The sequence below is a fragment of the Myotis brandtii genome, unplaced genomic scaffold, assembly GCF_000412655.1.
Source record: "Myotis brandtii unplaced genomic scaffold, ASM41265v1 scaffold215, whole genome shotgun sequence".
Classification (NCBI taxonomy): Eukaryota; Metazoa; Chordata; class Mammalia; order Chiroptera; family Vespertilionidae; genus Myotis; species Myotis brandtii.
Genome location: NW_005358043.1, coordinates 4,224,100 through 4,238,449, shown reverse-complemented (window position 1 = coordinate 4,238,449; position 14,350 = coordinate 4,224,100). Strand labels below are relative to the sequence as shown.

Sequence of the window (14,350 nt, the reverse complement as noted above, 5' to 3'; positions counted from 1 at the left end):
TTTTGTGCACCGGGCCTCTAGTACTATATAATAAAAGAGTAATATGCAAATTGACCTTAACAGCAGAAAGACTGGGAATGACTGGTCACTATGACATACACTGACCACCAGGGGGCAGATGCTCAATGCAGGAGCTGTCCCTTGGTGGTTAGTGTGCTCCCACAGGGGGAGCTGTGCTCAGCCACAAGCCAGACTGATGGCTGCCAGCACAGCGGTGGTGGTGGGAGCCTCTCCCACCTCCTCAGCAGCACTAAGGATGTCCGACTGCATCTTAGGTCTGCTCCCAGCTGGTAAGTGGACATCCCTCTTAATGTGCTGCCGGGCTGCCAGAGGGATGTCTGACTGCCAGCTTGGGCCCGCTCCCCCAGGGAGCGGGCCTAAGCCAGCAGGTGGACATCCACTGAGAGGTCACAGACTGCAAGAGGGCATAGGCCGAGATGAGGGACCCCCGTGCCTCTAGTAAACTGTAAAAGCTGTTTTTTATACCCTTGGTAATCCAATAGGTAGAAATTGGTGTCTCTGAGAAGGTATTTTTACATTTCTCTTTTTTTATAAGTGATTCTCACCATCTTTTCATATTTTAAAGAGCAATTTGTTCTCTTTTGTGGTCTGTTCATATACTTTTTCTGTTTGGTTGGTGATCTGTTTTTTTCCTTTTAAAAAAATATATTTTTATTGATTTCACAGATGAAGGGAGAGAGTAGAGAGATAGATAGAAACTTCAGTGATGAGAGAGAATCATTAATTGCCTGCCTCTGGCATACCCCCCACTGGGGCTTGAGCCCACATGCCCGGGATTCGTATTGTGACCTCCCTGGTGCATAGGTCCACACTCAACCACTGAGCCACTTCAGCCAGGTGAGGGCCTACGTATTTTTAGTTAATTATTACTCTTGGCTTGCAGCCCTTCATGTTGTTGCTGAAAGGGGGTGCACTAATTCCCTTTCTACCTTGGTTGTCTGTGAACATAAAACTCTGTACTTGTAGCTTTCTGAGTTTGTCAAAAGCAGCTTTACCCTGTCAGCTGCTTTCTCTAAAATAGGCAAATATTCCCTGGGTGGGGAAAGTAGCCGAAAGTTACATACCAATCTGGATTTCATGCTTTTCCAATTTTGAATCATTAACTCCTCACTATCACATCAGCTCTTTGATATCTTCAGGCACATTTTGAAAATTAAAAGAAATGTTTAATAACAGTTATTAGAGTATTTTTAAAAAGGATCTTTTTATTGATTTCAGAGAGGAAGGGAGAGGGAGAGAGAGATAGTAACATCAATGATGAGAGAGAGTCATTGATTGGCTGCCTCCTGCCCACCCCCTACTGGGGATCAAGCCCACAACCCGGGCATGTGCCCTTGACTGGAATTGAATCCAGGACTCTTCAGTCGCAGATTGATGTGCTATCCACTGAGCCAAACCAGCTAGGGCAGTTATTAAGAGTATTTTAAGTGAAATATTAAAATAATTAATGCTAACAGTAAAATATCAATTTAAAAATATTGACATTAATATACTAGTAAAAGTAAACAATTTAATGTTGACATTCAAGATTAAAGTATTAAATTTTTTATTTTAGATACTCAGCTATAACAATTCTTATTTTTACAGTGGTTCTCAGAAGTAGTGTTGATCTGAATTATTTATAAGAAGTCAGTCAGTGCCAGAATCTGAATTTTAAAATGTTTCCCTTATTTGTGTTACTGTGCATATAACTAGAGGAATGATTAAGAGTGCTTTATTAGTAGTGTTTTGACTATTCAGTCAATAATGAGAATTTATTTTGTTGTATATTTGCTTAAGTAAGCACTTAATGGTTCTCTTTAGAAGATCACTGATTTTATGTATCTTTGAAAAAGCTTCATTGAAAACTGGAAAATGATGTTATTTTTATTTATTTATTTTAGGTTGGGCTCATGTGGTTTGTGCCCTGTATATTCCAGAGGTACAATTTGCCAATGTTTCTACAATGGAACCAATTGTTTTACAGTCTGTTCCACATGATCGTTATAATAAGGTACAGTAGATATTATTCTATTGATGTTTGCATAAAATTTTTTTGTTATGAAGCTGGGAAGTGTAAAGGAATTTTTTAAAATTTTGTTTTATTATAGGCCTACATTAGAAAATTTTAATTATAGGTCTTCATCAAATTCCAGAGAGATTTGGACAAAGTATAATTACTCTGATAAACTACAATTATTAAAATACATTAGTAAGGTCACAGGAATACAAACAAATAAAAATATGTTACCTTTTTATATGAATCTAGGTATTTAATATTCTAACATTTACATGACATTTTAGTCCTTATGGATTTGTCCTTTAAGAATTATTGAAATTCTGTGTTCTTTCACATAGCAAGGTTCTATTAAGTGTGAATTAATCATTATTTGGTATAATACTCATTATGATATCATACATCCTTTCTTAAAAGATAATCCTGTTGCAGAATATTTCTTGCTGCTCTCCCTCAAATTATTTTCTCCCACCACGGTAGGATATTTGTTGTTAGCTTGCTTAAAACCTTAGTTAATGTTTGCTTTTTTCCCTTATGTATTTTTTTTTTAAATATATATTTTTATTGCTTAAATTATTACAAAGAGTATTACATGTTTCTCCTTTTTTCCCCCCGCACTTGACAATTCCCCTATCCCCCAGTGTCTTATGTCCATTGGTTTTGCTTATATGCATGCATACAAGTCCTTCGGTTGATCTCTTACTCCCCTCCCTTCTGCCCCCCAACCCTCTCTGGCCTTCCCACTGCAGTTTGACAATCAGTTTGAGGCAGCTCTGCCTCTGTATCTATTATTGTTCAAAAGTTTGTAATGGTCTTTATTATCCATGAATGAGTGAGATCATGTGGTATTTTTCCTTCATTGACTGGCTTATTTCACTTAGCATAATGCTCTCCAGCTCCATCCATGCCGTTGCAAATTGTAAGAGTTCCTTCTTTTTTACAGCAGCATAGTATTCCATCGTGTAGATGTACCACAGTTTTCTAATCCATTCATCTACTGATGGGCACTTAGGCTGTTTCCAGATCTTAGCTATGGTGAATTGTGCTGCTATGAACATATGGGTGCACATATCCTTTCTGATTGGTGTTTCTGGTTTCTTGGGATATATTCCTAGAAGTGGGATCACAGGGTCAAATGGGAGTTCCATTTCCAGTTTTTTGAGGAAACTCCATACTGTCTTCCATAGTGGCTGCACCAGTCTGCATTCCCACCAGCAGTGCACAAGTGTTCCTTTTTCTCCACATCCTCTCCAGCACTTGTCGTTTGTTGATTTGTTGATGATAGCCATTCTGACAGGTGTGAGATGGTACCTCATTGTTGTTTTGATTTGCATCTCTCGGATGATTAGTGACTTTGAGCATGTTTTCATATGTCTCTTGGCTTTCTGAATGTCCTCTTTTGAAAGGTGTCTATTTAGATCCTTTGCCCATTTTTTGATTGGATTGTTTATCTTCTTTTTGTTAAGTTGTATGAGTTCCCTATAAATTTTGGAGATTAGGCCCTTATCAGATATGACGTTGGCAAATATGTTTTCCCACGCAGTGGGTTTTCTTGTTGTTTTGTTGATGGTTTCTTTTGCTGTGCAGAAGCTTTTTATTTTGATGTAGTCCCATTTGTTCATTTTCTCTTTAGTTTCAACTGCCCTAGGAGCTGTATCAGTGAAGAAATTGCTTTGGCATATGTCTGAGATTTTGTTGCCTTTGGATTCTTCTAGAATTTTTATGGTTTCCTGTCGTACATTTAAGTCCTTTATCCATTTTGAGTTTATTTTTGTGTATGGTGTAAGTTGGTGGTCTAGTTTCATTTTCTTGCATATATCTGTCCAATTTTCCCAACACCATTTATTGAAGAGACTATCTTGGCTCCATTGTATGTTCTTGCCTCCTTTGTCAAATATTAATTGAGCATATTGGTTCGGGCTAATTTCTGGACTCTCTATTCTATTCCACTGATCTATATGTCTGTTCTTGTGCCAGTACCAGGCAGTTTTGAGAACAGTGGCTTTGTAATACAGCTTGATATCTGGCATTGAGATCCCACCTACTTTGTTCTTTCTCAGGATCGCTGCAGCTATTCGGGGTCTTTTTTTATTCCAGATGAATTTTTGGAGAGTTCGTTCTAGATCTTTGAAGTAGGCCATTGGTATTTTAATGGGAAGTGCGTTGAATTTATAGATTGCTTTGGGTAGTATGGACATTTTAATGATGTTGATTCTACCAATCCAAGAACATGGTATGTTCTTCCATCTCTTTATGTCTTCCTCTATCTCTTTTTTCAATGTCCTGTAGTTTTCTGAGTAGAGGTCTTTTACCTCTTTAGTTAAGTTTATTCCTAGGTAGCTTAATTTTTTTGGTGCGATGGTAAATGGGATTGTTTTTATAATCTCTCTTTCTGAAAGTTCACTATTGGTGTATAGAAATGCCTCAGATTTCTTGGCATTAATTTTGTATCCTGCTACTTTGCCAAATTCATGTATTAAGTCTAGTAGTTTTTTGATGGAGTCTCTAGGGTTTTGTATGTATAATATCATGTCGTCTGCAAATAAGGACAGTTTTACTTCCTCTTTTCCAATTTGGATGCCTTTTATTTCTTCTTCTTGTCTAATTGCAATGGCTAATACTTCCAGGACTATGTTGAAGAGGAGTGGTGAGAGTGGGCATCCCTGTCTTGTTCCTGTTTTTAGGGGAAATGGTGTTAGTTTTTGTCCATTGAGTATGATGTTGGCTGTGGGTTTGTCATATATGGCTTTTATTATGTTGAGGTATGATCCTTCTATTCCCACCTTGCTGAGAGTTTTTATCAAAAATGGGTGTTGGATTTTGTCGAATGCTTTTTCTGCATCAATTGATATGACCATGTGGTTTTTTTCTTTCAATTTGTTTATGTGATGTATTACGTTTATTGATTTGCGGATATTGTACCATCCTTGCATCCCTGGGATAAATCCTACTTGGTCATGGTGTATGATCTTTCTGATGTACTGCTGGATCCGATTTGCTAAGATTTTGTTGAGGATTCCCTTATGTATTTTTAAAGTTAATGTTTGCTTTTTTCCGTTATGTATTTTTAAAATTTCATACATATATATTATTGTTTGATTCTCTTTTGCATATTAGATGATTTTTCCATTACCCAATGCACCTTTTAGTGTTACCATTTATTTAAAGTACCTGTTGATTTATTCCATCAGTGGGAGAAAGTATTACTGCAGCCAGTTCTAAGGTTTTAGAAATTTTTTATTAAACATTTATAATGCAGATTTAACATTTAAAAATTCTGAAAATACAGAAAGATAAATAGAAAAGTGCAAGACAAAAATCATCCTAAATCTTCTCATTCAGATCCTTCTAGATTTTGTGTGTGCATTTTTATGTATACAATATTGGATTATATTGATTATACTATATTTTTTAAATAATTATTAACCTGAAATCTTTTTGCATCAGTAAATTATATTTTTTGCTATTATTTTTAGTAGATATTTAGCATGTAATACAGAGTATTATTGTTTTTGATAAACTGCAATTTAATTAAGGAACCCCTTATTGTTGAAGTACCTCATTTAATGTTTGGCATGCACACAACAACATAATTTTTCTTTAAAGGGTATATGCATTTTGGAAGCTTCACAAAGTATATTGTGTGAAATTAAAATACATTAAGATAATACATCACAATCAAGTGGGGTTTATTACAGGGGCTCAAGGTTAGTTCAACATATAAATTGATCAATGTGACACACCACATTAACTAACATAAAGGGTAAAAATTATATGTATATCAATAGATGCAGAAATAGCATTTGATAAGGTACAATATCCATTTATGATTAAAACACTTAATACTATGGGTATAGAAGGGAAGTATCACAGCATAATAAAGGCCATATATGACAGACCCTCAGCTATTATCATACTCAATGCTAAAAAACAAGTTTTTCCTCTAAGATCATGTACAAGACAAGGATGCCCACTCTCACCACTGTTAATCAACACTAGTGGCCCGGTGCACGTAATTCGTGCACATTAAAAGGGAATTAATTAGAGGAAAATAAATTTTAATATTGCTATTTGCCCTTTCTCTATAATAGAAGTGTCAGAGATGAAAGAAAATTAGTAAAATGTATAGAAAATCTTCCTCCTGTCATAGTCTGAGGCATACTGTGGGACCCAGAGTCAAGTCCCCGCCCACCCACGTGCACCTTGAAATTGCGCGAGACCCAGACCTGGCTGGCCCCTTCCCCATTGGGCGAGATCCAGACCTGGCTGGCCCCACCCCTGTCAAGCCCTGCTAGGTCGGGGTGCGCAGCCTCAGAGCCCCCATCAAGCCCTGCCGGGTGGGGGGCGCATCCTCAGGTCCCCTGTCCCTGCGCCACACAGCCTCAGGTCCCTGCTGTTCGCTCGTTACAGCTTGTTATGGGAACCCAGCCTCCGCTGTGGGTGCAGCCATCTTGTGATGGTGTGACAGAGTGAGGGTCAATTTGCATATTACCACTTTATTCTATAGGATAGCACTGGAAATGTTAGCCAGAACAGTCAAGCAAGAAAAAGGAATAAAAGGCATCTGAATTGGGAATGAAGAAGTAAAATTGTCATTTATTGCAGATGACATTATTTCTTTATATAGAAAGCCCTAAAGACTCCACCAAAAAACTATTAGAAACAATAAACCAATACAGTAAAGTTGCAGGATACAATATCAATGTACAAAATTATATTGTGTTTCTATATACTAACAATTAAATTTCAGAAAAAGAAATGAAAAAATTCCTTTTGCAATCATCACTGAAAGAATAAAATACCTAAGAATAAACTTACCAAAGGATGTGAAGGACCTATATGCTTCCGTTTCTTTGTATCTTTTCCAATATATATTATTTTATTTTTTAAATAATTCTTTACTGTTGAAAGTATTACCTATGTCTTCCCCCCATCTGTTGAAAGTATTACCTATGTCCCCTTTCCCCCCATTGACCCCCTCCAGCTTTCATGCTTCCATATGTCTCTATTTTATTTTTTTCAATATATATATATATTTTATTTCAGAGAGGAAAGGAGAGGGAGAGAGAGATAGAAACATCAATGATGAGAGAGAATCGTTGATTGGCTGCCTCCTGCGTGCCCCATATTGGGGTTCAAACCCGCAACCCGGGCATGTGCCCTTACCGGGAATCAAACTGACTTCCTGGTTCATAGGTTGATGTTCAACCGCTGAGCAGCCACACCTTATTTAATAATAAGACATTATTATTAAAATAAATTGAAGAAGATACAAAGAAAGGGAAAGGTATTCCATTTTCATGGATGGAAGAATCAATTTAGTTAAAATGGCCATATTATCCAAAGCAGTATACAGATTTAATGCAATCCCCATCAAAAATTCCAGTGGCGTCCTAACTGGTTTGGCTCAGTGGATAAAACGTCAGCCTGTGGACTGAAGGGTCCCAGGTTCAATTCCGGTCAAGGGCATGTACCTTGGTTGTGGGCACATCCCCAGTAGGGGGTGTGCTGGAGGCAGCTGATTGACGTTTCTCTCTCATCGATGTTTCTAACTCTCTGTCCCTCTCCCTTCCACTCTGTAAAAATCAATAAAATATATTTTTAAAAATTCCAGTGGCATTTAAAAAAATATATATTTTTATTGATTTCAGAGAGGACGGGAAAGGAAGAGAGGGGGATAGAAACATCCATGATGAGAGAGAATCATGGATTGGCTGCCTCCTGCACGCCCCTTACTGGGGATTGAGCCTGCAACCCGGGCATGTGCCCTGACTGGGAATTGAACCGTGAACTCCTGGTTCCTAGGTTGACTCTCAACCACTGAGCCACGCCAGCCGGGCTCCAGTGGCATTGTCAAAAGAAATAGAACGTGATTTGTATGGAATCATAGAAGACCTTGTATAGTCAAAGCAATCCTGAGAAGAAAGAGCAAAGCCAGAGGTTTCACATTCCTTGACTTTAAGTTAATACTACACAGTGACCATACTCAAAATAGCATGGTTTTGGCAGAAGAATAGACACACTTACCAATGGAACAAAATGGAGAGTCCAGAAATAAATTCACATATATATGAGTAAATAATTTTTGACGAAGGAGCCACAGTCATACAATGGAGAAAAGAAAGTCTCTTTAATAAATGGTGCTGGGAAAATTGGAAGAATGGAAGAAGATATTTGCAAACAAGACCTCCAATAAGGGGTTTATATCCAAAATATATAAAGAAGTTATATAAATCAACAACAAAAACAAACAATGCAATTAAGAAATGGGCAGAGGACCTGAATAGAAACTTCTCCCAAGAAGACGTACAAATGGCCAACAGATATATGAAAAGATGTGAAATTTCACTAGCCATTATGGAAATGCAAATCAAAACTACAATGGGATACCACCTCACACCTGTTTGATTGGCTATTATCAACAAGTCAAGTATGTGTTGGAGAAGTTTTGGAACACTTGTACACTGCTGATAGGAATGTAAACTGGTATAGCCACTGTGGGAAACAGTATCAAGATTCCTCAAAAAATTAAGAATAGAGTTACCATATGACCCAACAAACCCTCTTTTTAGTATCTATCCAAAAAATTTGAAAACATTTATTTGGAAAGATATATGTATCCATATCTTCATTGCAACATTATTCACTGTGGCCCAGATATGGAAACCACCGAAGTGTCCTTCGCTAGATGATTGGATAAATAAGATGTGGTATATATGTATATGCAATGGAATACTACTTAGCCATAAGAAAATTTAAAATACTGTAATTTTTGACAACAGATGGATCTTGAGAATATCATGCCAAGAGAAATAAGTCTGGTAAAAAAAGACAAGAATGATATGATTTCACTATCAAATAAGACAAAAAGTCATAGATACAGACAATGATGTGGTGGCCAGCAGTGGGAAAGGGTTTTGGGGGGGAGGTAGAAGAGGGTAAAGGGGGTCAAATTTGTAGTGATGGAAGGAGACTTCACCTTGGGTTGTGAACACAATGCATATACAGACGATATATTATAGAATTATACCCTTGAAACCTATATAATTTTATTAACCAATGTCACCCCAATAAATTTAGTAAAATTTAATTAAAAAATTTGAACATACAGCCCTAGCCAATTTGGCTTAGTGGATAGAGCATTGTCCTGCAGACTGAAGGGTCACGGGTTTGATTCTAGTCAAGGGTAGGTACCTCGCTTGTGGATTCGATTCCTACCCCTGGTCAGGGAGCGCTTGTGGAAGCAACCAATTGATGTATCTCTCTCACATTAATGTTTCTCTCTCTGTGTCTTTCCCTCCCTCTTCCACTCTCTCTAAAAACCAATGGAAAAATATCCTCTGGTGAGGATTAATTAAAAAAAAAAAATCCAAAACAAAAATTTGAACATACAGAAAAATACATAGAAAAATGCAAGACAAAAATCATCCTAAATCTTCTCATTCAGATCTTTCTGGATTTTTTGTGTATGCATTTTTACAATATTGGATTATATTGATTATATTGATTATACTGTGTGTGTTTTTTAATTATCACCTGAACACCTTTTTGTGTCAAATTATATTTGTGCCATTATTTTTAGTGAATGTTTAGCATGTAATAGAGTATTACTAATTTTGATAAACTACAGTTTAATTAAGGAACTCCTTATTGTTGAAGTGCCTCATGTGATGTTTGGCATGTGTACACCAATAGAATCTCTGTGTAAAAGGGTATGAACATTTTAGAAGATTCAAAATGTATATTGTGTGAAATTGTCCTCTAGCATGCACTTTCTAATTTATACTATGTGAGATGGTTTATAACCTTATCTTTTATTAATCTCCTTATGCACTGTTATCACTGTGTTAAAACAGTGTTTACTATTCTTTTTAGTGAAAATATTAAGAGTATCTGATTTTTTTTTTTGAATACTGGTAAGGTTATATATTTTAAATATTTTGTTTTTTAAAGGTTATTCATGTTTGTTAATTGACTGAATAGCTCTTTGTTTTAACATTGTAATACTCTTTTTTTCTTTCAAAGTGTTTTTATATTACAGATATTCTTTTGTCTTACTAGTACTTGCTGTGTATGCTTTTGGCCATAATTTAACATTTGATTTTAAACTTTCACTATGTCTTCATGGTTTTTATTGTTGGTATTCTAGCATGTTAATTTTTTCTAGTTCAGAAACTTAAATCTTTTGTATAATTTATACAGCTGCTCTTTATTGTTTCTTTCTTTGATGACATGCAAAGAAAATCTCAACACTAATGAATAAATATTTTTTGTACTTTCAAAGTTCATTTTAAAAATACTGGTTTTTCTTTTTTATTTTGAAATAATTTCAAACTTCCATAAAGGTTGCATTAATATTAAATACAAAGAGGTTTTCCTCCCCTAAGCCATTTAAGAGCAATTTATTAATATGATACTGATGCCCCTGAATGCTTTACCATATAATTCCTATAAAGAAGGACTTTCTCCTACCTGACCAGAATGTGGCCATCAAAATCAAGAAATTAACATTTGTACATTATTTCTGTCTACCCCACAGATCTCATTATTTCCCAAATTTCTTCAAATATTTCCAGTATTGTCTTTCATAGCCAAAAGACTGCAGAATGCATTTTGTCTCTTTAAGTCTTCTTTAATCTGAAATAGTAACTGAGTTTTCCCCTGGTTTTTATAACTTCAGAAGATTGCAGGCAGATATTTTAATAGAATGTCCCTCTATTTGGATTTTTTTTTTGTTTGTTTCCTCATGATTAAATTCAGATTATATGTTTTTGTCAGGAATATCACTGAAGTGATGCTGAGTTCTTCTCATTACATCTTAGCAGGTGGTACATGATTTTAGTTTTTTCCATTACTGGTGATGTTACCTTGATCACTTGGTTAAGGTGATGCCTGTAAGATTTCTCCATTGGGAGGTTAATCTTTTTCTCCTTTATAATCAATAATTTTGCATTTTGTGGGAAGTACTTTGTATGTAAATATCTTGTTCTTTATGCCTTTTACCCACTGATTCTAGCATCCATTATTGTTTCTTAGCTTAATTAACTTATTACTATGATAAATGGCAAGTGGTGCTTTTCTGATTCCATCATTTATTTTACATTCATCCGTTGGCATTCCACTTTAAGAAATAGATTTCTCCTCTCTCCAATTATTTATATTAGAATTGATTAATATGGACTGTGTGTCACTATTTTATTTTAATGGGTCATTTTTCATTACTTACGTTTATTTTGATGCTCCTATTATCTCAGTTTTGGCTGGTAGGACCTCTTCAAGCTGTTTTCTTTGTTTTTGACATGTTTCTACCATTCTGTGAGCAGTTCTTTACTTCTGACACAATAGTATATTTCAGATTTCTATTGTATCATTCCTGCCCTAGCCCTGGAATCACCATTTCTCCTTTTAGGTGAGAATTGATTTAGAAACCAACATGGGCACGAAGTGTGCTTATTGTCATTAGGATATTGCTACTCCCAAACCCGCTAAATGAGGATAGCTAGGAAATAAATGTATGTATCTAGATACGTAGATATACACACATTTACATCTGCATTTTTACTGTACTTATGTATATATTGAAGACTGTGAGGTCACAGTGATTCTTCTGATTCAATAAATGGAGTTATATATATGCACACATACCTATTTTTGTATCTATTGACCTCTATATAGAGAACCACAGATTTTAGTAACTTCTCCAAATCTACCTATACTGAATTTATTCTAATTTTTTTCTTTTCTTATTTAAGACTTTCATGCCAGATAATGAGAAACTTGACTCCCATTATCCTCAATATATTTACTTATTTGATCAATTTGTGTGTATGTGTGTATTATGAAGTCTTTTATTGCTGCCATCCCTTAATGCAAGGCCCATTCTAACCTTATTCAGGCTCTGCACCTCACCCTGGGTTGGTAGCTGCTTCCCCGCATAGCTGCCTCTTTCACCACCACTCCTTCCCACTCCTCTCCATGGTTGGTCTCCTCACCTTGTTCAGGTTGTGACACTGACTCCACCCCTGTCCTCAGTCCTCTCATGGAAGTCAACCCTACTGGGGCTCTGACAGTTGTGTGGGGTTGCCCCTCCTTACCAGCATGGATGCTGCAATGTTTGGCCCCATCTCATGATTTAAGTCTAAAGTTTAAAACAAAGAGTAGGGAGGGAGGGTAGAGGGAAGAATGAATTATTTTGACTTAAATCTTTTATCCATTTAGAGTTAATTTTAGAATATAGTTAGAATATGGTGAGTATTGAACCTTTTCCTTCCCACATGGTCAGACAGTTTCTTAAACATTATTGAATAATCTATGTTTTTTACAGGTTTTGAAATACTGTTTGGATCATTATTGAATTATTGGGTATTCTTGACATTTTTCCTATTCCATTGATGTATCTGTTTAAAATAGCTCACTATTTAAAAAAAATATTTTATTGATATATTTACAGAGATGAAGGGAGAGGGATAGAGAGTTAGAAACATCAATGAGAGAGAACCATCGATCAGCTGCCTCCTGCACACTCCCTACTGGGGATGTGCCCGCAACCAAGGTATATGCCTTTGGCCGGAATCGAACCTGGGACCCTTGAGTCCGCAGGCTGACGCTCTATCCACTGAGCCAAACCGGTTAGGGCTATTTTTTAAGTTATTATGGCTTTATATACATCTTAATACATGGTAGAACAGACATCGTCATGTATTTCTCCAGATGAGCACTACGACTAACAAAATACAATTTTTATTATACTGGCATTACAACAAAATACTTTGGGGAAGAATTTATCTTTTTACAATATTGAATCTTTTGTTTCAGAAACATGGTGTATCCATTTACCAAGTGTGTTTTTTCTTTCCTTTTTGTAGTGTTCCTTGTATGTGTTTCCTATATATGTTTCTTATATTTTACTAAAGGCCCGGTGCATGGATTCGTGCACCAGTGATGGTCCCTCAGCCTGGCCTGCACCCTCTCCCAATCCAGGACCCCTCGGGGGATGTTGGACTGCTGGTTTTGGCCCAATCCCCACAGCCCAGTCCAGACAGGAGGGAGCCTGATCCCCGCAGGCCCGATCCAGACAGGAGGGAGCCCGATCCTCTGCGTTGAGCATCTGTCCTCTGGTGGTCAGTGCATGTCATAGAGACCGGTCGTTTGGTCGCTTAGGCTTTTATATATACTAGAGGCCCGGAGCTCAAAATCGTGCGCGGGTACGGTCCCTAGGCCTAGCCTGTGATCAGGGCCATCTTTCCCGGCTGCCAGCAGCTGGCCCTCCTCCCCACTGCCACCCACCCCGGTTCCCCGTTTGCCATCCAGTAATGGGAGCCTGACAGCTGGGGGAGGGACTGAGAGGTCGGCTGTTCCTACCTGCTCGCCGGCCCCACCCCCGCCGCAGGTCGCCCTCTGTGTGTGGGGCGACTGGCAGGGTGGGGGCCTTGGCCTGGCGCCACCTGCATCCCCTGCCACCCATCCCAGTTCCCCATTTGCCATTGGCGATCAGAGCCTGTGGGCTGGGGGGAGGGACCAAGAGGTCGGCTGTTCCGCCCGCTCACCAGTCCTGGCCCCCGCCGCCACCCGCCCCGGTTCCCAGTTCACCATTGGTGATCGGAGCCTGCCGGCTGGGGAATGGAACCAAGAGGTGGTCAGTGCACCTCATAGTGACTGGTCGAGCGGTTGTTCTGGTTGTGCTGCCGTTATGGTCTTTGGGATTTTATTATATCGGATAGATTATGTTTGTCGATTTGTTTAATATAGTTAACCTTAATATTTTAATATTTGGTTCATGAATATTTAGATTAATGGGGGCATGTAAATTCTGAAATGATAGGAACAATTGGGAAATGGATTGAATTTTGGGAGACAACAATCCTTAATGGATGGTAGTAAAGAATAATTTGGAGAGCATTTGTTAAGGTAGTGGGCACGTACTGAGGACTTACTTTGTATCAAGCATTGTGCTAGACACTAGGAATTCAACAATGAATAAAATACAGGGTTTTTCTCAATGTGATAGCCAGTTAGCAGTCAGATAAATATGTAATTACAATGTATGAAAAGAAATAATAATATATATTACAAATAATAAATCTGAGTGAAGTGTTATGGAACATAAAAGTAGGGATTATTTTTGCCTAAGGAATTAAATAAGGCATATCAAGAGACTATAAAAGAATAGCTAGGAATTTGACCTGTGGAAAAAAGGATCAAGTAATAATTCCAGACAGAGAAAGTAAAATAAAATAGGGTAGTACGGCAGGTGTTAGGCCAGCCATGGGCAAACTACGGCCCGCGGGCCGGATCCTGCCCGTTTGAAATGAATAAAACTAAAAAAAAAAAAGA

The 14,350-nt window shown here is 37.4% G+C and overlaps 1 protein-coding gene across 10 annotated transcripts in view; it reads left to right on the top strand.

Annotated features, from left to right (window-relative positions):
- Positions 1-14,350, top strand: part of MLLT10 (myeloid/lymphoid or mixed-lineage leukemia; translocated to, 10) — a 224,038-nt gene that overhangs the window by 61,601 nt on the left and 148,087 nt on the right. For all 10 annotated transcript variants that reach the window (XM_014539374.1, XM_014539373.1, XM_014539368.1 and 7 more), the window contains one exon: positions 1,905-2,014. In XM_014539374.1, coding sequence (XP_014394860.1) covers positions 1,967-2,014 — 48 coding nt within the window. In that variant the 5' untranslated portion in view covers positions 1,905-1,966. The remainder of the gene's footprint in view (positions 1-1,904; positions 2,015-14,350) is intronic.